This window comes from Columba livia, chromosome 12 (genome assembly GCF_036013475.1).
Source record: "Columba livia isolate bColLiv1 breed racing homer chromosome 12, bColLiv1.pat.W.v2, whole genome shotgun sequence".
NCBI classification, from domain to species: domain Eukaryota; kingdom Metazoa; phylum Chordata; class Aves; order Columbiformes; family Columbidae; genus Columba; species Columba livia.
Window position 1 is genome coordinate 1,274,544 of NC_088613.1, and position 23,707 is coordinate 1,298,250.

The 23,707-nt window shown below is 51.9% G+C and overlaps 2 protein-coding genes across 7 annotated transcripts in view; both read left to right on the top strand.

Annotated features, from left to right (window-relative positions):
- EDA (ectodysplasin A) overlaps positions 1–17,084 on the top strand; it is a 74,073-nt gene extending 56,989 nt beyond the window's left edge. Inside the window, exons 3-8 of one of the 6 annotated variants that reach the window (XM_065077339.1) lie at positions 3,974–4,003; positions 6,863–7,042; positions 8,321–8,355; positions 8,754–8,805; positions 11,208–11,296; positions 13,283–17,084. In XM_065077339.1, the coding sequence (XP_064933411.1) occupies positions 3,974–4,003; positions 6,863–7,042; positions 8,321–8,355; positions 8,754–8,805; positions 11,208–11,296; positions 13,283–13,534 (638 nt within the window). In that variant the 3' untranslated portion in view covers positions 13,535–17,084. Of the gene's footprint in view, positions 1–3,973; positions 4,004–6,862; positions 7,043–8,320; positions 8,356–8,753; positions 8,806–11,207; positions 11,339–13,282 lie in introns of all 6 variants that reach the window. The other 5 variants (XM_065077337.1, XM_065077340.1, XM_065077334.1 and 2 more) reach the window with 5 other exon arrangements.
- A 2,302-nt stretch (positions 17,085–19,386) lies between these two features.
- On the top strand, positions 19,387–22,533 carry LOC102089009 (transforming growth factor beta activator LRRC32). Its single transcript, XM_021297094.2, has 2 exons — positions 19,387–19,546; positions 20,388–22,533. The coding sequence occupies exons 1-2, from the start codon at positions 19,427–19,429 to the stop codon at positions 22,377–22,379; spliced, it is 2,112 nt and encodes a 703-aa protein (XP_021152769.2). The 5' UTR covers positions 19,387–19,426; the 3' UTR covers positions 22,380–22,533.
- The last annotated feature ends 1,174 nt before the right edge of the window (positions 22,534–23,707 follow it).

Below are 23,707 nucleotides of genomic sequence, written 5' to 3' on the forward strand. Positions count from 1 at the left end.
CTGCCCTGAGATATTGCAGCAGGAGCCCGTGGGATTTTCCTACAGGAAATCCAGTGGAAGAGATGATAAATTCTAGCGGAGGATCAGGTAGCTGGCTTAAACGCTTCAAGTCAGGCTTAGAGCTTAGTAGCTATGGCTTTAGTAGCTCGGCAACAAATAGCCTCTCCAATTTCCAAAGGGGCTGATGAACTTTTGAGGGACTTTCCAGCAGCGACCCTGAGCCAGAAGACCCTTCCAGCCCATGCTGCTCCTTTTGGAGGTTAGAAGAAGCCTTCTCATTGCCAGCATCACGGTCCTGAGGAGCAGTTTGCACCCGTAAGGACATGCCAGAGCTGTTCTTCAAGACCTAACGGGTCTTCTCCCTCCGTGCCCATCACCGTAGCCATTCCAAGGGGTGTTCTCATCTCTTTCCAAGCACTGATGGCCAACCAGCCAAGCTCCGTTTGACCACTTCTTGGCCTTCTGTGAAATTGTTCTTACGTAAACTCATCTTTCTGTATGTAGAGGATCAGGATTAGAGTTTTTCACCCCCACCTTCCGAGTGGCATCGGTATTGTGCCATGTCTGACAGGGCTGTTTCCACCACCTTGTTTCAGCATTGCCTTCCTGCCTTTCCTGGCCGTGTGACAGCAGCTCAGCAGGTGCAGATGTTGTCCTCCATCTGAGGAGCTCCACCATCCAGCACAACAGTTTATTATTCCCTCTGTAGAAGTAATTTATAGGACTGTGCATTTTATATGACTGAATCTCATGCCATGCGTATGGTTGTATCCTTCAGAGCCACCCAGCCTGTCCTCTCTGATAGCCCGGTCCTCTTCTGCATTAACAGCTCTTGTCACCTTTCCTCCCTCTGCTATGCAAAGCTAAAACCAAGAGTTGAGCGGAGCTGACAGCTCCTTCGAGGATGGATTAGAGCATAAGCATAAATTTAATTTCAGATGAAAGACAGGAAATGTAGAAGGGGATGGACCTCCCTAGGTCTGGGGTCTGGTTTGACCTCAGACACGAGCAGACAGCGTGCGGAAAGGAGGTGGGAGATAGGTGGGATTGGGAGGGAGAAGTACCAAAGTTGAGCGCAAGCAGATTTGGACATAAATAGCTACGCTTGGGTCGCTGTCACATTTAATATCAGTAGTCCAGACCACGAGCTTGATCTCTGGCGGGTTCCTAATAGATACTTTAAGGAATTCATGAGGAAGAGACACAATGTCAGGAAAGTGCAGAAAAACAAACCTGTGGTTATTTTTATTGAGAAGGGAAAAGGGGTGTTGGGGAACAGCTGACGGTCAGGCTGCTCTCGGATACATCCTCCAACGCCCCCAAAGGAGAGACGAGAGCGGTAGCAGACAGTGTTGATGGTGGAGAATTCTTCAAGTCAAACCAATTTCGTCCTACAAGCAGACAACAGCTCCCGTGGACCCCGGAGCAGCAGTAGGTATCGTGTAACTTGGGTTTTTATCCATTTTATCCAAGGCTGTAGAGGAACACGGTGTGTGTGCCTGTGGTCTGCATCTTGGAGAAAGAAAACAATAGTATATTCTCATAGATCTTCCTTGGAATCGGGTCATCTGATGGCCTCCGTGAAACCAGACTGAAGAAAAGTGGGTGGTGTGAAAGGCTTTGAGACCAGCAGGAGGAGTGGGGTGGCGAGATGGGATTAATGGGGTAGGAGAAGACTCTGGAAAGATTTAGGATCGCCTAACTTGTAGGTATTTAACACCTAACAGCTAACCCGTGGGTCATATGCATTCATGTTTTTTTCCTTCTCTGCACATATGTGTTGGGACAACTGATATCAAGTGAAGTTTTCAAGCCTTGTGCCTCAGCACGTTCCGTGCTGAAGGAAATACAGTCCTGACGTTGTGGTGGAGCTCTGCTTTCCAAACTCCGCAAGAGGCTTTGTTACCGTTTTAGACTAAATTTAGGAAGGTCCGCTGAGTTTACCATTTTGAGCAAAAATGAAGAAAATCCTGTTTTCTGGTGTACGGGATGAACCTCCTGGCTCCCTGCTACAATTAAATTATCCACCCCCTCCTCCTGCGAGATGAACAGATGCGAACCCCAGAGACTCAGAAGCTCCCAAGGCTAATAATATTGTGTTTTTTTCATGTCAGAAGTATTTTTTGTGTTTGTCGAAAGATTCACTTGCACAGCCGTAACATCTCTCTCTGCCGTGCCTGGAACAGATGCGTGTGTTGTAATATAGACTGCGAACATTGACATCCCATGTGGTTCTCATTCCTCCCATTCATCTTTGAAGCTAATTGGTTCCATCCATTTCAAATGTGTTTGGCTTGCCGCAGCTATTTGTACTTTCACTCTGGTTATGGCGCTAATGGTGTGATATATATAACATGAAATAAACTCTCGTGACTCCGGGGTCTGCAGAGACACATACGCAGCACTTGCATTTTGCTTGCTCTGGTGTTTTGTTTGGCTTTTTCTTTTAATTATGTCCCCCAGACACTTTTTTTCTCTGCACTGAAAATGCGATTAACCAGCTGGTGCCTGAGATGAGGGTCGATGGAAATCGCCGCTGTGATCGTGGCTCATTCTGCATCTTGGGAGCTCAGAAAATGCAAAAATAATCCAAATAATCCAAAGCTAAAAGGTTTCGCAGTTCATGTGCTGGTGTTTGGCTTCCATGGTGCTCCCTGTCGAGTTACTGGGACTGGCCTTGTTAGCAATCTGCATCTGTCCTATCTGCATGTTTTAATATTGTGAATATACAGATTAGTGGGAAAAAAAAACAGTAAATTAGCAGAAATAACAAATAGGTAATACCAGAATTTTCCCGTGACTCAACAGCGTAATGTAGGTAAGTTAATATTCCTGTTGAAAAGACGTCAGTAAGGTCGCGGGGTATTGCTCTGGTCGTTCTCTCCTCTGCCCGTCCAGCCATGGGAACGTGGCGCTTCTGTTCTAATTGGGAATTTGACTTTCTCTTCCAGTGCCGACTCAAAGCAACCCCGTTATCTTCCGTTCATTATAAGCTCATCTCAGTCAACGGTGATTTCAGTCTTCCATGTGTGCTTAAATGCAGATTTTAGAGGGATTTCACTGATGAACAGCAAGGGAATATTTGGGGATTTTTGTGGTCCATTCCCATCCCTCGTTAATTTTTGAGGAGGCAATGGAACATACTTCACACTTCAGCTTCTGCTCAGAAAGTCACGTAGTTTCTCAGCTTCACTCTACGTATCGTCACTTGTTGCTAGGGAGGGTTCTATTCTCATTGTTTAAATGAGCCAGTTCAGACTCATTCTTTGCTTTGGGGATTTTTTTTAGTATTTTGTTATTTTTAAACAACGCGGCTCACAAGTATTTGGGTTGCTGCTCTCAGCTGAGTCACATTAACTTCCTTCTAACCTGTCCTCAGCAGGAAGTCAAATGCGTCAGCTTTAAATGTTAAGCTGGGCAATTTCAAGCAAACAGAGAAAATTCCTGTACGGCTGCACAGCCCACAAATGTATCCATTGAGAAATAACTGCTGTGCAGGGATCGCATTTTTAAATGGTTTCTGTTGAGTCTCAGGATTTCTGCTGTCTGAAGGTACTTCCATCAGTGAGCTATGGCAAAACTGAGCCGTGCTCAGCAGAGCTGGAACTAAACTGCTACCTGAGATTAAACCTCTGGCTTAAGGGGGAAGAGCATCCGTCACCTGAGCTTTGCCGTTGGTTTAACTCATCTTTGCAATGAGGAGGGGAGGTGCCCACCAAAACTGGCTGACTTTTGTTAAACCAGCCATGGGTTGCTTGTTTGAGAGGAGGCAAAACAGATACAGATCCCGGTAAAATCATGATACAGTAATTGTTTGTAGAAAATGGACAATTCTACAGTTTTTGGCTTTGTTGCCAGTTTTGTTCCAGCTCCGAGAGGCACCTCTGGGCTGGTGGGTGCTGGTGCCAGCGGGGATTTCCTAAGATTAAATCATTGCCGAATTTCACTAATTTTCTCTTTTTTTCCTTTGTAGGTCCAAGTTCAGTTAAAAACAAGAAAAAGGGTAAGTTGAGTTTGAATTCAGTTTCCCTTCCCGTGCCTGTGTTACCCAGCTGTGAACTCTCTTTAGCCAACGGGAAGGACACCGAGGAGAAGGTTCCGTCTCCGGAAGGGCAGGGATTGTGGCAGAGCAGCATCGGCGCTTGTTAAAGCCTTCCCTAAAAGCTCCAATAAGCTCATTACATTGTACAGAAGTAATTCTGAAGACGTTATAATTAAATAGTTGGGTGGAGTTGAGTCACACACCAGCTCTCAGGAGCCATTTGCCCAAACAGCTTCAGGTTTCCTCCCAGTCCCAGCAAGCAGGTTGGGGTCTCCTTCAGACCCACCAAAGTCAACGGTGATACACTCAGCATCTCACTTATGGTTGTGTATTAACCTTAGAAGGATTATTTTGTGTGTTGGTGCTTTGTCTGACTTTATGTTCCTCAAGCTGTTTGCAGTTGGGTGTTTTTAAGATGCGTATCGATGAGTTATTGTGATTTAGGTTATTGGGGGCAGCCCCGTGTTTCCATGGGGTGTCTGGTGGTGCAGGAGTCCTGGGGAATGCTCACGCTCATACACTTACTTGCCACCAGGAACTTCAATGAGTGAAAGGATCCGAATTGCTTGTACGTGTGAGTATAAACTCATATACTCACATATACATACATACATGCATATTATACACTGGCATAAGTTACTGTCAGCGTATGCGTGGCATCTGTACACAACCTTTACAGCACAGTGACATTACACAGATGGCCGTCGTCTTTCTCTATTCAAGTATGAACAGCTTAGGACACAAATCAATCAGATTCTATCATTCTATAAAATTCTCCTCAAAAATACGCTGCGGCATTGATTTTGGGCAAGCACAGTCGCGTTACCTACTTTTGCTCCTCGGAGCCATCGAAGCGCTACTTCAGTAGCACATCCCATCCCTTTTAATCCTTGGATCCAGGCTCAAGATTTACGGCTGAGACGTTGAGACAGGCCGCAGTTAGAAACTTAGTTTATATTTACCCTCGAAAGCAGCATAAAATTTTATGTTTGAGAAGTTTGTCCTAGCAAAGCTCTGAAACCCTAAACTCATGTTAAATCAGCTGAACTAATAACAAATGATGGCTGTGGTGTTCGCAGCAATTCCCGAGTAGCAGGGGGATCTCACAGCGCTGTATTATATACAGCTGTAGCGCCGTATAAAACAGTTTTAATTTTATGGTATTGTCACATTTAATTTTTTTCAGAATTAGAACATATTGTTTGGTGAATGATGATTAAGGGAAACTTACTGGTTCTGCCTGCTTTGAGTTTTGGAGCCTGCCTGGTGCATGTGGCCGAAGACGGGGACTTGGCAAGCTGGGACTTGGGTGCTCCTGGGCCTGGGGTCTCCTCCGTTAGCAGATTAATCGAGAGCTTTATATTTACTGAATATCTGGGTTCTTTTGCCTTGCAACTTTAATAAGTGAGGTTCCATCAATGCTAACAAGTAGATGAAATTACTCAAAGGAGCGTGAATGCACAGAAAATATGCGTCCCTGTGCGGCATCCAAATTACGTGCGATTGTTTTAGCGCTAAACGAGCAGCTCCTTTAGTAGCAGGGCAGATTAGTTAAAGCAGCTGTAATGCGGACCCCCCTTGGGAAGGAAAGCGAGGAGCGACAGCAGCAGGATCCCACTCGCTGCGTGCGGTCCCGCTTTGGATGGCCCCGACCGGCGGGGATGCGGATGACGAGGATTGAGCGAGTGTGCTGTCGGAGAAACGGGTCGATAATTTCCAAAGCGTGTCGTTAACCCGAGGAGGAGCAGAGCTGCTGGATCCGAGGAGGAGCTGGCGTGTTGCCAGCGCAGATTTGGAGACACGGCTGCTAATTTGGGTGGAAATTCTGCTGTGAATGATTTGTCCCCTTAAGCTCGTAGGATGCCATGGTTGCTTTAATCACTTTAACTTAGTTTTCTGCACGTTGAAGCTCAACCGCACTATTGTCCTACACTGATTTCCATGTGCCCTTGCTCGTGGCCGTCTTGAGATTTCCACTTCTTCACTGACTAGAACAGATGGGGTTTTCTTACAGCATTGTTCCATGGCAAAGACGGGTAGTCAGTAGAGAAACAAGTACATGAATGTACTCAGAAACCATTCCAATAACCATTATTTCATATCCTGTCTGCTGCTGTCATCTAAAAAAGCGTTTAATTCTGTCCTACAGTGGACTTTGTTCCAGCAATTGAAGCAGTTTTGTGCTGTTAATAAAGCTCTTTGACATATAAGCTGTGACAAATCTGCATTTAAAAAACTGCCCCAAAAGGACATCTTTTTTATTGGGGATCTGGAAAACTGGGAGAGCACAGGTCAGGCTGTCCCTGCGGGAAGTCTGCTCTGGATATGTCTGATAAGAGTCTGTAGTTAAACTGGTTGTGCTGTTTCTCCTTCTGGGACCGTGTGGTGAGCTGTGTTTGGGGAATATGGCAGTGCCTCCTGAATGGGTTACTCCTTCCCTTGCCCCATCCAGAGCCCAAAATGCACAATTAATTATTTAGAGGAGCCGTAGCATCAGAGCCCTTGGTGCACATTAATTGCATCCCGCTGGCCCCATAGCGATGTGGGATCCCTCCCATTGCTGGAAGGAGCTGCAGTTCAGCTCGGAACTGCCCTCTGGAGGCACCTCCTCCTCAGACAGGAGATCAGGCCATGGCCGTTATATCCTAATGCATAAGAACATCCCACATGGCTGGATGCTCCTTCTTGTTCCTGCCCTTCAGCCAGCAAGCAGCCATCCCAGATTTTCTGCTTTCCTTGTCCCCAGGGCTTTCCTGTAGGTCAAAGACCTCTGCAGGCTGAGCGTGGGGTGAAACTAATGTCTGACCTTCTGTTTTTCAGGTAAGAAGGCTGGTCCTCCAGGGCCCAATGGTCCCCAAGGGCCACCAGGTCCTCCTGGGCCCCAGGGCCCCCCTGGCATTCCCGGCATCCCCGGGATTCCCGGCACAACCGTGATGGGACCACCCGGCCCCCCTGGCCCTCCAGGCCCTCAGGGACCTCCTGGACTGCAGGGTCCCTCAGGTAACCGCGTTGTCCCTCTCTGCTCAGAGCCCTGCTGTGTCATGGGGATGCGGGAGATGCCATGGTGGCACAACGATGTGCAAATAAATAGAAAAGCTCTGGTTTTCCATCTGAGGACAGTGGAGGGTCTGAACCTGGCGGTGCAGCGTCCTTGTGTAGGACTCAGGTGTTCCTGGGCTGGTCCTTGCGCCCACGGGGCACGGGAGGAGCAGAAGTTGTGCTGCACGGTGGGGTTTTAGGGTGCTGGTTTAGGGTGCGGTGCGGTACCTGTCAGCAGAGGATGCGGAGGAAAGGAGCAGCAAAGACATGCGGAGCCTCGGTTCCCCTTAAGCATCCCACCAAAATCTGACCGATTTCTGGGTGTGCAAAGTGGCTCTTCCCAGCGGTGACTCGGGGTGTGTGTTAATTCCTCTTAAGCTGACGCAAAGCCTAGCTTTGCAGCGGGACCAGGAAGGGTGGCGCTTAGCACCGCCGCTGAGCCAGCCCAGGAACCGCACGAACTTGCCTCCTGTACCAGCCAGACGAAAAGAGTGTTTTCTCCTACAGTTCTTAGTTTCATTTTTCATTGTTTCTTTGTATCCTCACCATGGAGTCATGTGCCAATTATTTTGTTAAAATCCCTGAAGTTAATAACTCTTTAAAATGCACAAGTTCACATCAGTGTCGTTCGTTATATGTATACGTATGAACAGCCTAGTATCAAAAAACGTATCTTCACAGAAATCAGGACTATGACGCTCTAGCTCGCATGGCTCTCAAGGGAAAACTTGGTTGACTTCTCAGTTTTGTATGTCAGAAACTGGCAGCGCAGAGGCCAGGAGCAGCATGAGGTCCTCAGCACTGCCCACAGGCATCTCCTCTTTCATAGGGCTTGGGCTCTTGGAGAACAGAGATTTCAGCGTGTAGCTTGAATGCAATGAATGACCTGAGCTACTGCGGAGCGAAACTTGTAATCTTTGCAGCCAAGAGGCTTTATTGGCACTGCCGATCAGGGGAAGGGTTGTGCAATTTGTCCTTCTAGTGGAAACTGGTCGAATAGCTTTGGGAATTTTGATGATGTTAGGCAGAAATGTAGGAATAAAACAAGAAAAAGTAAGATGAATCTTCTTGTTTGTGTACTTATTAACATTAAGCTGCACCTTATACCACTGGTGCTGTCCGCCTTCTGTTAAAAATGGGGGGTTAATGGTTATTATGGGGTAAAAGTCTTATTTATGGGAGTGTTTACTGCAGCTCTTTCAAGCTTCCCATTCAATGATGTGCAATTGCGTTTTGCAGGTGCCACGGACAAGGCCGGCTCCAGAGACGTGCAGGTTGGTTGATCTTCTTTCAAGCGAAAAAAACCCAGCTATGGCTGTATTTTTGTAAGCACCACCAGCCATGTTTGCTAACGTTGCGTTTGATGGCACAGCTCTGAAACAAAAAGACCTCCTTTCTGCATGTGCTACATCAGAGTGACTGCCTGAGCTCACCCTTTCCATTGCTCAAAAGAAAGCTCTGGGTATCTGGTTTGGGCTTCTCCCCTCTTCTCCAGCACTTAACCATGTTGTTGTCAGCTGCTCTGATATCTCTTTTCATTTATGAAAAGCATTAATGCTCTCGGGGTGCTGTCGTGCCTCTGTACCGGTCACGGGCTGTGGGGTGCGTGGAGTGACCGTCCCGTGGCGCAGCATTTCCCATTAATTTGTGATCCCTCTGGTCTCGTTTGCAGCCAGCTGTGGTCCACCTCCAAGGCCAAGGCTCAGCCATCCAAGTGAAAAATGGTAAGGATCTCATGATTTTGGCAGTTCCTTTTCAGCAAGCCCATCCTGCACTCATAGCTTCGTATCTGGGCCTAAGTCCATCCTAAAACACGTCCCTGTTGTCCCTGCTGTTGGCCTCCCCTGTCACAGGCTGATTCTCCTGCCCAGAGCCCCTCAGAGTCTCCTCTTGAGCCTCCATCCCCATTTCTCCTGTGTTTCTGTTTATCTCCTGGATTATCCTGTGAATCCCGGTAATTCTGTCCCGCTGCATCTCCCTTCTTGACCCCCAGATACACGATGTGCCTCCCCCAACCTGCTGTTGTATCAGAGTTTCCCTCGCTGGCCAGCCTTCTTTCCCACTCTATTCTATTTTAAGCCCTCAGTGTATCCTTTTCCCGTCTCAGCCCCGTTAGCCTGTGTTTTTCTCCAGTTTTCCCAGTAATTTATGGCAGGGGAAGGCCCAGCTGTAGTGGGAGGACACAGAGGTGCACGGCCACCAGCTCCTCCTGCGTTACACTGACATTTCGTGCACACACATCCTCTGTGGTCCCTTGTGCATCTCTACCCCACCAACCTCCTTCAAGCCTCTAAGCTCAAGTCCTGCTGAGCCATTTCTCGTCCAGAGGCGGCTCTTTGCTCTCCTCCTTCCTCCCCGGATCCCTCTCCAATTTCTGCTCGAGTTCCTGCTCTTCTTGCCAACAGCTGGGTCTCATTCATTAGCTGCCGCTCACAATGTCTGGGCTGTGTTGTCCCCTGCATCATTGCAGGGGGGTTGGACTAGATGATCTTTAAAGGTCCGTTCCAACCCCAAATGTTCTATTATTCTGTAATTCACACCATGCAGCTCCCCGGGGAGCGTGGGCAGCAGCCTCGGTGTGTGTCCCCCCAGGCGCTGGGGCAGCAGGGACAGGGCTGCGGGACCCCTGCCCACATTCTGCTGCCCACCGCTTCTGTTCGAAAGGCAGTTTTCTCTCTTTCAGCAGACGTGAGCTGTGATTTTGCACAGTTAGCAACTGTGCTTACAGTGGGGTGGGGGAAAGCTCCCCTAAACAAGAAAGGAACAAAATGAGGGGAAAGATGGTGCTTTGCTCAACATTCAGAAAGTAATTATCCCTTTATTAATGGGAAGCCTGGATGTTGACAGAGCGTACGCTGCTCCCTGAGAGTGGGAATTGCCCTGTGAGGGTCCTTCCCTGCTGCTCAGGAACAATCTGACGCCGTGAGCCATTAATTCTGTCCAGCTGGCTGGTGCGCAACTGGGGCAGGGAGCTGGGGAGCAGGGGAAGGCTGGGAGGAGAAGGGTTGGCTTCAATAGAACAAGGCACCTACAGAGAATGGCTCTGTCCCCGGCTCATAGCAAAGCATGTCCTCTGGACCTGCTCGTTGGCCCGTCCAGAGAGCAGAAGTCCACTCACGTTGTCAGTTGTTCCGCTGTCCCCAGCGCCAGAGGACTGGTGGTGGATCTATAAACCTCTGACCGTGCTGAGGACCGCAGTTAGGGGCTAATGGGGTGCGATGTGGTGCAATTTCATACTTGCTTGTTATTTTGGCTTTTAACCCCCTAGGAAATGTAATGACAAAGCATGTGTTAAAACAAGGCTAGGTACAAAGTCAAGAATGTTGAAGTCAAGGAATACCAGAATTAAAACCCATCGTGTAATGCCAACCTCCATGCACATACATGGTCTAGTCCCGTGGTTGAACATGATTTTTTCCATGATACTGTTGCCTCTTTTCCCTCAAGGACTAGCGTTTTTCTAGGGATGATCCCAAGACTTAAAGTGAAGCACATCATGAGCACATCCTCCTGCCCAGCAGCACTGGGAGGGGTCAGACACATTGGCCACGGGTGGTCCCATTCCCCTAAGGACAGGAATAGTGCGAAAAATCAGCCCCTGGCCTCTCAGGTGAATTAAGGAAACTTTGCAAGTACCTTAAAGTACTGGCGTTGATTTGCATGTGCTGGGGTGTCTTTGCTCTGGAGTGGGGATGATACCACTTACTTTTGATGGGAACCTGTTTTCAGGCCTTGTAAAACACTCCAATATGATAATAAGCTCAGCTTAGTGTCAGGAGGGGGCAAGCCAGTCTGTACCAGCGCTGGCGATGAGCGTAGTGTAGTACAAAAGGCCATACGCCTCTTTTTCAAGGATGAGAACTCTTGACGAGGACAAGTAGAGACGCAAATCAGTTGTGCTGCACACTGAACAAAACGGGTGTCCACCCGCAAGACATGGTGGAGGCATCCAGATCAATGCACCGTAGCCTTTAATTCTGGGATTTTCTTACTGAGTCACTTGACTTTTCAACTTGAGTCTGTGCCAGCTGTTGTGTATGAAACCTTGACGATGTGACTGTATTTGTGTGCTCCTGCGCTTTTCCTTCTGACGGGTACTGAGTGACTGCCGTTTTCTCATACTGAGATCTTTCAGGTGGAGTCCTCAATGACTGGTCTCGCATCACTATGAACCCCAAGGTGTTTAAGCTGCATGCCCGCAGTGGGGAGCTGGAGGTACTGGTGGACGGCACATACTTCATCTATAGTCAGGTAGAAGTGAGTACGGTCCTAGGCCTAACTCCTATTCTTGTGTTCCAATGGAAGCCTTGCATGAAACCACGAGAGGGCTCCAGACCACTAGCAAATGCCAAGAAACTTGTATGTACTTTTAACCGCTTCGTGCTCTAGGAGACGTGTGTCGGAGGAAGATGTTAGAGTCACGAAGGGCAAGGTCACACATTTCGCCGTGACACCAGCCGCGAGAGATTAGTTACCGAAACACAGGCGCCCCGCCACATCCCGCATGCCACCGGTGCTTGTCTGTGCCCATCTAAACCTCCTTGCAGAACAAGGGTCCCAGCAGGACGCTGGGCTCTGCGCTTTAAAAGAGATGTAAGAACCAAAAGCCGGCCAGCTGGGGATCCTTGTGAAGCCATGTCACTCTCTGTAAGCGTAGGACTCTCAGCCCCGGGTGGCTTGGCCAAACTCCAGCCCAGGTAACTCCGTTTTGCCTCCACCTTCACGTAGCTTCAGCCCGATACGATGAGCCAGCAGCCGCATCGTGCAGCGGGATGGCCCAGCCGCTGCTTCAGATGTACGGACCTGCTTCTGTACAATGGGCTAAACAAAGTCATAAATTATCATGATATAGTATACAGCTAATTGATTTCCTCTCCCCATTCAAATAAAAGGCAGGAGATGGGCGCTGTTCCCAGTGTCTTGCACATCTCTGAGCAGAATTGCTGAGCCCCGTGGATTATGAGCCGTGGAGCTCTCCCCTTCCAGGGCAGGCAGGGTGTCCACCCCCCCGTGACTGAAAAACCATCCAGGTTCTGCGGCAGATTTTAGTCATATGAGAGAGGTTCTGTGTGGCAACCACAATTAAGCAACTTCCACCTTGTTTCAGGCTTCTGGTATCACCTTCTGCTCATGATTTGACTCTGTTCAGTCGCCAGCCCCACTGGGACTGTTCCGAGGCGGATCAAGTGTGGAGGGAGCTGCCCTTGCATAGAACTGCTCACCTGCCTGGTTTGGACGGGGACAGGAAAAATAACTCCGCGTGGGCCAAAGTATAATTATTTCCCCAAGTGCTAACTGGTGGCCACAACGTTGTACCTCTGAAGCTTTTGTCATTTGTAGTCCCTCATGCAAAAAGGGGACTCAGTTTTGCGCAGCTTCTGTGGTTGCAGGTGTAGCCTAAGAAGAACTAGCAGGTACACCCGAAGCGGCTGGTTTCCTCCTAGGGGGAAGCAGCAGCTCCCGGGGGTGACTCCTCTTCGGGTGGGTGTTTCTCAGGCATCCCACAGTTCTTCAGAATCAGTGTGTGGGAGGCGGTGAAGTAACGAGTGATGGAGTCGTGGACTCAGGCGCTAGATCACAGAGTTAAACCAGCGCGAACACTCTAAGGTCATTTCCTTCCGAGCTCTGGAGGTTGGGAGAGTGTTTTCCCTGTAATAGTTTATGCCTTTGAAAGCACCTCGAGTCCCATTGCAAAGAAGGCACCTCCCAGTACATCTTAGGGCATTTTTGATGGCAACACTAAAGGAGGCTCATGGGACCCAGGAAGCAGGACTGGCCAGGTAAGTGCAAGAGGACTTCAGTTAAACTATTTCTGTTTGTTTGTTGGATGCAGAACTGTTTGTGGCAGATAAGGTTGTCTGTGCATTTTTGTAACGAGGCCTGTGCAGGTTTGTATTTATTTTCTCCTGCAATAAGCAGGGTCTAAAGCGAGGATTTGTAGCTCAGCCTTAGATACATGGATTCGCGGACACTTGCATGCTTGTGTGAGTATGAAGCAGAAGACAGAGTTTCCTCGTGTTTGGTTGGCTTGGGGTTCTTTCTGCCTCGAACGAGTCAACCTCCCGTGGTGTAGGTGTCCCGGGCCAAGGCAGGGATCGCTAGCGGAGAGAAACGTGTGTGTACACACTGAGAGGAACGTGGACTTGTTCCATGTGCACAAAACCACTCCCTAATGCCTTTCTTCTTCCTGCTTCACATCAGGTATACTACATAAACTTCACAGATTTTGCCAGCTACGAGGTGGTGGTGGATGAAAAGCCCTTTCTGCAATGCACTCGGAGTATCGAGACCGGCAAGACCAACTTCAACACCTGCTACACGGCCGGGGTCTGCCTCCTCAAAGCCAGGCAGAAGATCGCCGTGAAGATGGTCCATGCTGACATCTCCATCAACATGAGCAAGCACACAACCTTCTTTGGGGCCATACGCCTAGGAGATGCGCCAGCATCCTAAGATGAACTCGGGCACATCCAAGGAGACTCGCAGAACTGCACCGTGCTGCTGTTCATAAGCGTTATCAGTATTTCAGGGGGTTCTGTAATCCGGCCAAAAAGAAAACTGATCCAGAGCTATTTATTCCTATATGTGAATGCAGGAAGCACAATTGTCTTCTGTGACTTGCATGGAGACTTGGATCAAAAACCAAAAAATAAGCGTTGTGAGGAAGAAAGGCTGTTGTGTCTGCCTTGTCTCAGTATTTCAAGTATTACTGCACTGATGTTTGCTCTGTGATCTTCACCGAGGCTTGTTGGGAGCGGTGTGGGTCTCTGCTTTCATGTTGCACTAGCCAGAGCATCCCAGGCGGTCGCGGGAGAAGCCAGACTCGTGTCCACCGTGTCCTACCCAGGCGCTCCTGCTTCTGCACGCTAACGAAAGGCAAGGAAAAGGGAAAAAGGGGGGGTCTGCTTTTCTGCCTTCCCAGTCCGAACTGGGGTGCGGAGGGAGGGGAATAGGACGGGGCCGGGGGTGTTTACGTCCACCCTTGGGGCGCGGGTGGCGAAGCGCCCGGCCCGAGGGCGCGGGATGGGGCTGCGAAGCCTCCGGCGCGAGGGGAAGGGGAAATTTTCAGGCTTAGCATGTGGGAAACTGCCCCCACGCCCCAGAAATCGCAGCGTCCCAAAGCAAATGCCGATGACCGGTTGCAGAGCCGCCGCTGTTGTCAGCCCCCGCCGCTGCCCCGGGTGTGCCCTCCCCAGCGGGGCTGCCCTGGAGCACTGCTGCTGTTACCGCCGGGTTCGGGTTTGTTGTTTCGGTTCTTTTTTATTTGTTGTCTTTTTAATTAATGTTTTGCAAACCAGAACACATTTCTACAGGCTTTAGAGCAGACACGAGTACTTGTGGAAACACTCTGAAGAAGTTTGTCATGTTTAAGAATAAAATTATTCAAACAGGATTTTTTTTTTTCTGTTTTAATAGTAACTGTCCTGCTTTTAGATGTGGTTTCTGTCCTTCCTCTCCCACCCCTTTCCTTTTGGCACCCTTCTACCTAAAACGCTCTAATAAGTGGTGATGGAGTCTTTAGCAGAAAAAACCCAAGTATTTTAAAAGCCTGGTCCAGCATGAAGTCACCACTTTTCTTTTCTCCGAGCCCTGCTGAGTCTGGTCATAACCCGATTGCTGGTGACTAATGGAAGAGCTGGGACACTATTGTTTCTTTTGGCTTCTTGAGCAACTCTCTCCCGTTACCTCCCTCCAGCTGGGGAGACCTAAAGCTATAAGATGTGCTGGAGCTGAGGAAGAGGCTGAAGCGATAATTGCTCTTTTGTGTCGTGCCCTGGGTTGCGCTTGGTCGCATTGTCATTTGTGTTCTTGTTTAATCAGATTTCTTTTCCGAGCGTTTTTTTTTCCCTTAAAAAGTAAAGAGGGTAGTGAAGTTCCAGCCCATGTAGCAAACGGGACGAGTCTCAAACCGATGTCTTGGTGACGATGAGCTCCATCTCCAAGCAGAGGTGGCGCAGGATTGTCACCTGCGGGGATGAGGGACATGTCCCGGCCCCGTGCTGGAGCGACACAAGGGTCCGGCCTGGCTGCAGCGTTCTTGGCTCCATCGCTTTTCCCCGGCCGTAGCGAGTGATCTCGCTTGCCAAGTATTGCTGTTATTGAGAGATAAGTATTTCTTGGGGGCACCCAGCTTTGGCCACGGCCTCGCTATTCACAGGAGGCGTGCAGTTTGTAAAATAACTGCATGAAAAATTGCCTGCTATTCCTCTTTTCAATATGTTCTCCTCCTTTCTAGCCTTAACATGTTGGACTAGCAAGAGCCTTAGGGGCACTTACCCAGTCTTTGTGGTTTGTTTCCTTTAAAGTGGATTAAGAAGGACATGTTCCTCTGACAAGAATGAGTTGGGACAACTGTGTATAGTTGAGAACATGAAACAAATCATTAACAGGATTGCTTTAGAATACAGCCTGAGCAGCAAGGCTTAGGGGCCGGCATGAATAAGGCGGTGAGTCGGGAGAGTGCGGTGGATGGAGTTTGTGTCCTTGTCCCCCGCTGCCGGGACGTGGGACGTGGGACGTGCTCCCGGCTGCGGGCACGGGGAGGCAGGACCTCGTTTCTGTAGAAGCCCCACACGTCGCTGTCGAGTTCCCTCGCTGGACCTGCCCGGGACGCGGAGGAGAGCAGGAGGGGTCGGGTCCTGCCTGCCCCGTCACCGCGGTGCCGACGGGCTTGTTCCAGTGTTTGCGTTACACCAAAGCTGGGTGGAGCTGAGCTGGAGACGCGGAGTTGGAGAGCAGAGAATACCTGATGACAGCTAGTGGCCTTCATACGAGAGCGTGTTTGTCCCTGGGGTGAGCAGATCACTGGTCCTTTGGCAGCCATGGAGTCTTTACACTTGAAACCCTTTGGCCTCTCTAGCGACAAATTCTCCTTAGTGAAGTATTCCAGCGCAGGTTACCAGGCTGTAGCGTAGCTGCTTCTAGATGGTGCTTCTGCGGAGGGTGTCCCACCATCCTTGGTGCCTCTTGCCCTTAACAGGAGCCGAAAAGGCCTGGATGCGGCTCCGAGGGGGGGAGGGGGATGCGTATGGGAGGTTTTAACACAGCCCAGCAGGAACAGGGCCTTGCTCTGGTCTTCCCCTCCGATGGCTTTGAATGCTGATGTATCTCGGTTCCTGCTCTGGTTGGGAAGGTGCTTCATTTCAGACAAAGGTCTGCGTATCCGACACGGTGGACACAAAGCCGACTTTCCCGTGTGCCAGCCATCCCCTCCGGCGGTGCTTTTGCCTCTGCTCCTACCTACGTGCCTTGGCTCTGCTGCCCAACTTCGGGCTGGGCTCCAGCTGCGCAAGTGTGGCGAGCAGCAACGCATTGTCAAACCCTTCTCCCTCCTCAGCTCCTCTGTACAGAGACGGTTTCTAGGGAAGCCAGCTCAGCTGTGGTGTTCTGGGCCCTTGTTGAGGGAACAATTCCCTTCAGTAAAGGCTTTAAGTCACGGCTTCCTACCCAAAACTACCTGGCTCACTCTTCCCTCCAGCGCCTTTGCCACCCAGGTCAGTAGTTGTGGTCTCCCTGCCACCCCCTGTCCCCATCTGGGGACTTGGCATCATCCTTCCACTGACTTAGGCAAGGGCACCTGAGGATGGAGATGACCAAAGTGCATTGGCTTGTTCGTGGTCCTTCCCCTCTTCCCGGTAAGAAGCAGAGCACAGGGTGTCCTTTCCCGTCCCTGCGGGCCGGTGGCACCTGCCCCGGCTCCTGTCCTCGCACAGGCTTTGGGGGACAGGGAAGGGACGACCACCCCCGGCCATCCCTCCCAGGCTGGGGTGAAGCCTCTGGGTCCCCAACACAAGCAGAACGGGAGAGGAGCCGTGGGAAGAGACACGACTCCTCCTTTCCCTGTCAAAGCTGCACGGTGATAAACTCATGATGCTGTTTTGTGCTTCGACATCTTTATTCCAGACACTATCTGTATATAAAATATACATAATGTATATAAATTAGGATGTAAGTTTATGTAAATTGTCAATATTTTCTTTGCAAATAAAGCTTTTTTTCCTGATCTCGGTGTTCTGGGTGGGACTTCCTTCCCCAGCCAAACCAGGAGTTTCTGTGGCAGGTCTTTTGATGGTGCTTGTGCCGTGGGACGCGGCTGAAAGGCAAAGCGGGGACTATGTGATACACAGGTGCTGTGGCTGCTGATGCGAGAGGCCCCGGTGCCCTGGTCGGGCTCAGGGCTGCTCAGCGTCTGCCCTTCCCGATCCACTACAGTCAGGGGAAAGCGCAGAAAACAGCATTGCTGTCGCCATGTATGTTGGGAAGGAAATATGGATCTGATATACAGACATAACCAGGTACACTTCTGCCTCCTTAATGCCCAGGCTGGGAGCGAGGGTCTGTCACCCCCCAGTGTGGCTGTGACATTGGGCAGGTGCCTTTATCCTACTTTCGTCCTGCTGTTATTTGTCGCGTCTTTTGGAGACGTGAAAGCTTTTGGGGGAACAGAGGCATCTCTCCTTAATGAACCCCTCTGGAACGTGGGAGCCAGCTTGGAGGCCAGGAGAGGCAAGGATGGGATGCTCCGGGATGCACAGGAGCCAGTCTCCCCGTTCATGCTGTGTGATTCACCCCACCTGCGGCACAGTCTGTGAAAAGCCTCTCGGTATTTATGTGCAGGGTGTTTGGACGGCTCTTGGTCCGTGAAAAGCCTCTGGGTATTTATTTGCAGGGTCCTTGGACAGCTCTCAGTCCACACCGGGCTCGCGCCACCGGCCACTCCCGCAAAGGGAGTTCACAGCCTTGGGATGCAAATGCCCAGGGATTCTCCGCAGAAGTCCCTGAGCAAAAACAGGGACTTTCAGCTGATTTCATCGGCCATGCCCGCTGTGCAGATCCATGCCCAGCAGTTTGGGGTGCAGGGAGGAGAGGGCCGGGGTTCCCCCGGGCGAGGCGGTGCCAGGGGCTGGAGCACTCGGTGCCGTTCCTCCCTGTGTCACCTTCCACTTTCGGGGCTCCGCTGGTGGGAGATGAGGGACCGCAAAGGTTCATCCGGAGGTCGGTGTTTCCCTGGCTGGAGCCCTGCAGGATTTCACGTCTGCGTGGATGTGCTCACCCCACACCTCCAAAAACGACGGCGGGATGCTCGCTGCTACCGGAGCCCCGTCCAGCACAGTGGGCATCAGCCCAGGACACCGGCCCTGGGCTCCGGGCTGGCTGTCACCACCGTGCGTGCCCCGGCTGGTTGGTGACAGCGGCTCAAGGCTGAACCACATCCCGGAGGTGACAAATGTCCCCACTGTGCCAGCTGTCAGGTGGGCAACAGCAGCAGAAGCCAAGCTGCTGCATCTTCCAGATGTGTATGTAGGTGTGTGTATATCTCTACTTATATTTTTTTCTATATATGTATATATATATATTTTTTTTTTCTGCCAGACCCATCTAGGGCTGGAGCAACAGCTCTACAGCTGAAACTACAGCAAAACGCATGGGCAGCTGTGCAGCAGCCTGGAGGTGCTCATCGGATGGGAAGGGAATTGGCCACAATAAGCCAAAAGCTCCAAAGGCATGTGTTTTGCAGAACACCCCATGAAGCATGCAGGGACCATGTCCCTGGGTGCTGTGTGCCACTTCTGGGTGGCACAGGGACATGGAGATGTCCCCACAAAAATATCCCTATGGGTGGGGTGCAGCTCTGGGTGCCCCGAAACCACCTGGAGCTGCTGCAGGGAAAGTCCCTGCAGGTCCCTGCCCTGGGCGAGGAGGTGACCCGGCGGCTGTTTCCCAGGCCTGGCCCCCTGGGACACGGGGATGTGGCAGCGAGGAGCCCAGCACGGGCAGCACCGGGGAGGAGGAGGAGGAGGAAGGTGGTGGCAGCTCTGCACTGCCCGCTGGGAATGGGTGGCAAAGCCTGAGGATCTGGTGTTTCGCATTGGAGGGGACGGTCTGGCTGCCACCAGGAGCTCAGTCCCTGGCTGAGGAGCCATCACTGGCTGCTCCTGGTGTCCTTGTCACCGGCTGCTGGCACCAGGCACGACCTGGCCCTGACACAGGCAGAGAAAGCTGGAGGAAGAGCCGGTCCAGGCAGGGGAACTCCCCAAAAACCTCTCGGCTTTCCCAAGTACCACCTCTGCCTTGGATGTCATTGCTGGCAGTGGGTCCAGCCCATCACCTGAGCGCCGGTGCAGCCCATCCCACCCGTTTCTCTTTCCCTTCCTTGTGGCTTTCTGTGCTGTTTTTCCCCCTCTGCAATCTTCATGTCTTTCTTTTCCCACTTCCGTAGCTACAAACACCCACATGCCTTATCTCCTTCCCCCGTCCCATCCTGAAACCTATTTATACACAGCCCGGCTCCTGCCCGAGAGCACTGGAGGAGCAGGACGGGGCTGGCAGTGCCCGCAGCCCAACATGCTCTTGTTTGAACACCGGCTGAATGAGAGAGGATGTTTGCTGCTCTGGCTGCTCCCGTCTGTGCTCAGAGCCCAGCCTAACTGGGACACAAAGCCCAGGTCTACGCCGTGCCAGCAGGTAAGGCTGGGATGGCCCCAGCAGCACCGCTGGGGCTGAGCATCCCTCTGCGCATCTCCACCCCACCGCTCTCGCCTCCCTCCACCCATCTTCTCTTTAACCTTCCCAGCTTTGATCTGCTCTCCTGTCTAGCCGATCCCCAGCGCCCAGCTGCTCCCGTGTCCCCGCCGTGCTGGTGGCACCTTCCAGCAGTCCCTGCCATGGGGATGTCACCTCGAGGTGCTTGCTGAGAGGCAGGATGGAGGGCAGGGTCTCACGAGGATTCAGAGAGCGGCCATGGATGTTAGCAAGGTTGTTGGGAGCCTGGACGTGGAGCGGATGTTTTTTTAGCCCCCCCCCGCCACATTCGTGGCGGGGGGGGGCTAAAAAAACATCCGCTCCACGTCCAGGCTCCTGATTCCAAACAGGTGGAGGAAAACAATTGGAAGTTGGATCCCACCAGGACGGTGTCCTTCCTCTGCTTAGACAGGATAGGGATGCTCTGGACCAGTCCCTGGGCTGTCTCAATGCCCTCCCAAAGCTGGGTTTGCCCCACCAGCCTGTTTCATCTCCAGTGCTTACACCACTTCTTTGCCCATTTTGCTTGCTGAGATGCATGGGAGGGCAGGGTGGGGTGGCAGAGGCTGAGCCTTCTCCTTGCTCCATCAGAAATAATTCAGCAGTGTCATGGAAATCCCACCTTAATCCTGGCGACAAACTCCTTGTCTCTAAGCAGTGGCTTTAGGTGGACTGTCCCCTTCCCAGGCTTGTGCTCATGTCCACGTTGCTCGTGCCCATCTTGGACGGAGCTGGCATGGCTGGAGTCCCCCTCACGCTGACGGCTTCTCCTCTCTCTCTGCAGAGCCCCACCAAGGTGTCTTGTAAAGGAGTTGGCCTGCGCAACCTTCCACAGGAGCTTGGGCAAGGAATTAAGTACCTCGAGCTCTCTGACAACTTCATCCGAAACCTGTCGAGCAGCCACATGCCAGGGTTTGGGCAGCTGGAGTACCTGGACCTGTGCTCCAACCAGCTGGAAGCCGTGTCGGACGCGACCCTGGCTCAGCTGCCCCAGCTCCGCTCTCTCCTGCTGGGATCAAACCACCTGGACCGCAATTACCTGGCTAACGGGCGAGCTTTCCGTCTGCTCAGGAACATCGAGGTCCTGGACCTGTCGGCAAATAATCTGGAGAGCCACATGGCAGGCTGGTACGTCAGGAACCTCACCAGGCTGAGGATGCTGGATCTCTCTGGGAATAAGATGACCAAGCTGCCAGCCAGCATCTTCTGGAGTGCGCCAGGGCTGCGCGAGCTCGACCTCAGCAACAACTACATCATGGAAATCGAGGAGGGAGTTTTTGAGTCTCTGGAAGAGCTGGAGGTGGTGAATTTGGCTTTGAATTCTCTCCACTGCATCTCTGGCTTCAGCCTCAGGCAGCTGCGGGTTTTAAATCTCAGCCACAACGCCCTGGAGCTCTTTGTCTGGGAGGAGGGAGCGGAGCCCTACCTGCTTCAAGTGCTCGACTTGAGCCATAACAGACTCCTCTCTTTCCCAGAGCTCCCCAAAGCCCATTATCTCACCCATTTAAACCTCTCCAACAACCTTATTGCTTCCCTGCTCCCAGGATCACACCAGCCGGAGGAGTTTGTGCTTCCTTACAAGGAGCTTACGAGGTTTAACAGGACCTTGCCTGGCACGGCAGGGCTGACACGTGTCTCTGACTTGGATCTCAGCAATAACCAGCTGCAGGTGTTCCCGTTGACCGTCTTCCACGGCCTTGGCTCCCTGCACACCCTCAGCCTGGCCAGGAACTGTCTCCAGGAGGTGGCCGGGGAGGCGCTGGCCGGTGGCACTGAGCCTGGCGACCACTCACCCGCACCCCCAGCGCGCGTCGTCCTCTCCGTGCGGTCGCTGGACCTCCACGGCAATGCCATCCGCGTGCTGCCGTCGTGGTTTTTCCACTCTCTGCCTCAGCTGGAAACGATCGATCTGGGCTCCAACAGCCTCCAGCCTTGCAAGAGCCACAGGAGCGATCGGGGGGGGAATTTGGGAGCTGGGATGTCACACGTACCAGCCCCGGGAGGCACCTGCACCCCCTTCTACAACGTGCCTCGCTTGAAGCATCTGAGCCTTTGCAAGAACAACATCAGCAGGCTGCAGCCTTACGCCTTCCACCGGACCTCGCTGCTCTCCCTAGACCTGTCGGGGAACAGGGATTTGCTGGTGCCAAAGGAAGCCCTGGGGGGACTGGAGTTGTCCCTGCAGAAACTCTCACTGAGGGACAACCAGATGGACGACAGCAAGGCAGAGCTGCCCTGCATGGCCACGCTCAAGCTCTTGGACCTCTCTGGCAATAACCTGAGCCTCTTGCCCGCGGGGCTTTTCTGCTCCCCACTGGAGAGCCTGGACATTCGCAATAACAACCTGCCGAGGCTGGACAAGCCGGTGGGCGCCAGCTGGTCCCGCCGCCTGCAGGACTTGTCCATCGCTGGAAACCCCTTCGGCTGCTGCTCGCTGGGCTGGCTGGACGCGCTGCGGGCGGCCGGCGTGGGCGTGCGGGACCTGGACCAAACCCTCTGCTCCTACCGGGACGGGAGCAGGAACTTCTCAGCCAAAATAACCAGCAGCCCTTGGTGGCTTTGTCCACGTCCCAAGGACACCAGCTCCCTGGCTCTGCTCGTGGTCATGATGAGCCTTTTGTTTCTCAGCTCCGGGTTTTGCTGCCTTCTCAAGAAAGGCCAGAATGTGCCGGGGCATGGGGGACTCTGCAGCAACAGGGCGAGGGTCTTCCCCCTCCATCCCAAAATTGAGGAGCCAGCCGAGGTGAAGCCAGCAGAGAACATCACCAAAGTGTAGCCCGGCCCTGGGGAGCAGGAACTGTAGCAATGGGTCAAAACTCTAATTATTTTTTAATAATATTAATAATATTATTGTATTTCAGACCTCCTTCCCTCAACGCTGTCCTTTGTGTGTTTTGCAAACCAAATAAAGGGAGAGTGGTTGGTGCTGAGCTCTGGTCCAGGCACAGATGATCCCTCTCGAGAGGGAGGATGTCCCCAACTCCTCTGTTCCCTGCATAAAATCAAACGCACTGTAAGCAATTTTGGGTGGGTTTTCTGCCCTGCCATCACACATTCACATCACCCATGACTAGAAACCAAGGCCTGGGCTGCTCAGATTGACCTGGCCACCCCTGAACCCACCAAGTGCTGTTAGTGGAAAGGGAATTGTCTCCATTGAGAGCACCTGAGGGTTTCACAGCTTTCCCAGCTATTTGCCTTTAAATAGGTTTAATAGCTGGGTTAAGTACCTGCTGCTGCTCTGAAATGGTGCTGGTTGCTGGTGGGTTAGGGCGAGAGGAAGTTTCTGCAGGATTCTACATGCTTCTCTCCTGCTTCATCCTGCCAAGGTGTCATCTGAGTGATGCTGTGAGGTTGGCAGGGCTTAAAATGACCCTGAGATAATGAGAATGAAAGAGAAAACCCTGTCTTGTGCTGTCCCCGGCTCTGTGAAGCGGGTGCAGGACGTTCCAGCCTGGACTCCTGAATCAGTGGCAGCAGGGACAGCTTGGTCCTCAACACAGGGGTAAGCGCTGTGGTCCCCAGGCTGTTGTCACCGTGGGATGTGATGCAGGATGGCTGTTGTTGTGGTGTGATGCTCCCTGTCTGTGCACAAACAGCTGTCCATCTGTCCCAGGTGTGACATGTCCAGCTTCCCAGGACAGCAGCCAGATGCCCAACAAGCACCTGAAAGGCTTTTCCTTCTTCTTGGTGCCACTTCTCTTTGGTGCCACCTTAGAAGTCCCCAGCTCTCCCAGGCCACGTCCTTGGCCGCACACCTGTGGGGTCAGAGGCTGTGAGAGCAAAAGGGCTTGGAAGTCACTTAAAATCCCAATTGCTTAACTTCTTTTTTTCTTTCTCCTTTCACGCTTATTGTGGTTTTACTGTGAAGCAAAGGGTATTTTTGCTGTGAGACATACACCTTCCCCATGCTGCCCGTGTTACTGCTGGGGCTGCAGGTTTGCTGGGCATCCACCTCCCTGGGGACTCCTCTGATGGCCCCGTGTTTCCAACCCTGCCTCAGTTTCCCTTTGATCTGACACCCTGCTCCAGTGCAGGTCCCAGCTGATGTCACCAGCTGGCGTAGCGTGCCAGGAGCCACTGTGTCCCCCACATCGCTTCTGC

Coding starts and splice junctions, on each gene's coding strand:
- LOC102089009 (XM_021297094.2), top strand. CDS start 19,427: ATGCTCTTGTTTGAACACCGGCTGAATGAGAGAGGATGTTTGCTGCTC. Junction 19,547..20,387: donor GGTCTACGCCGTGCCAGCAG/GTAAGGCTGGGA, acceptor CTCTCTCTGCAG/AGCCCCACCAAGGTGTCTTG.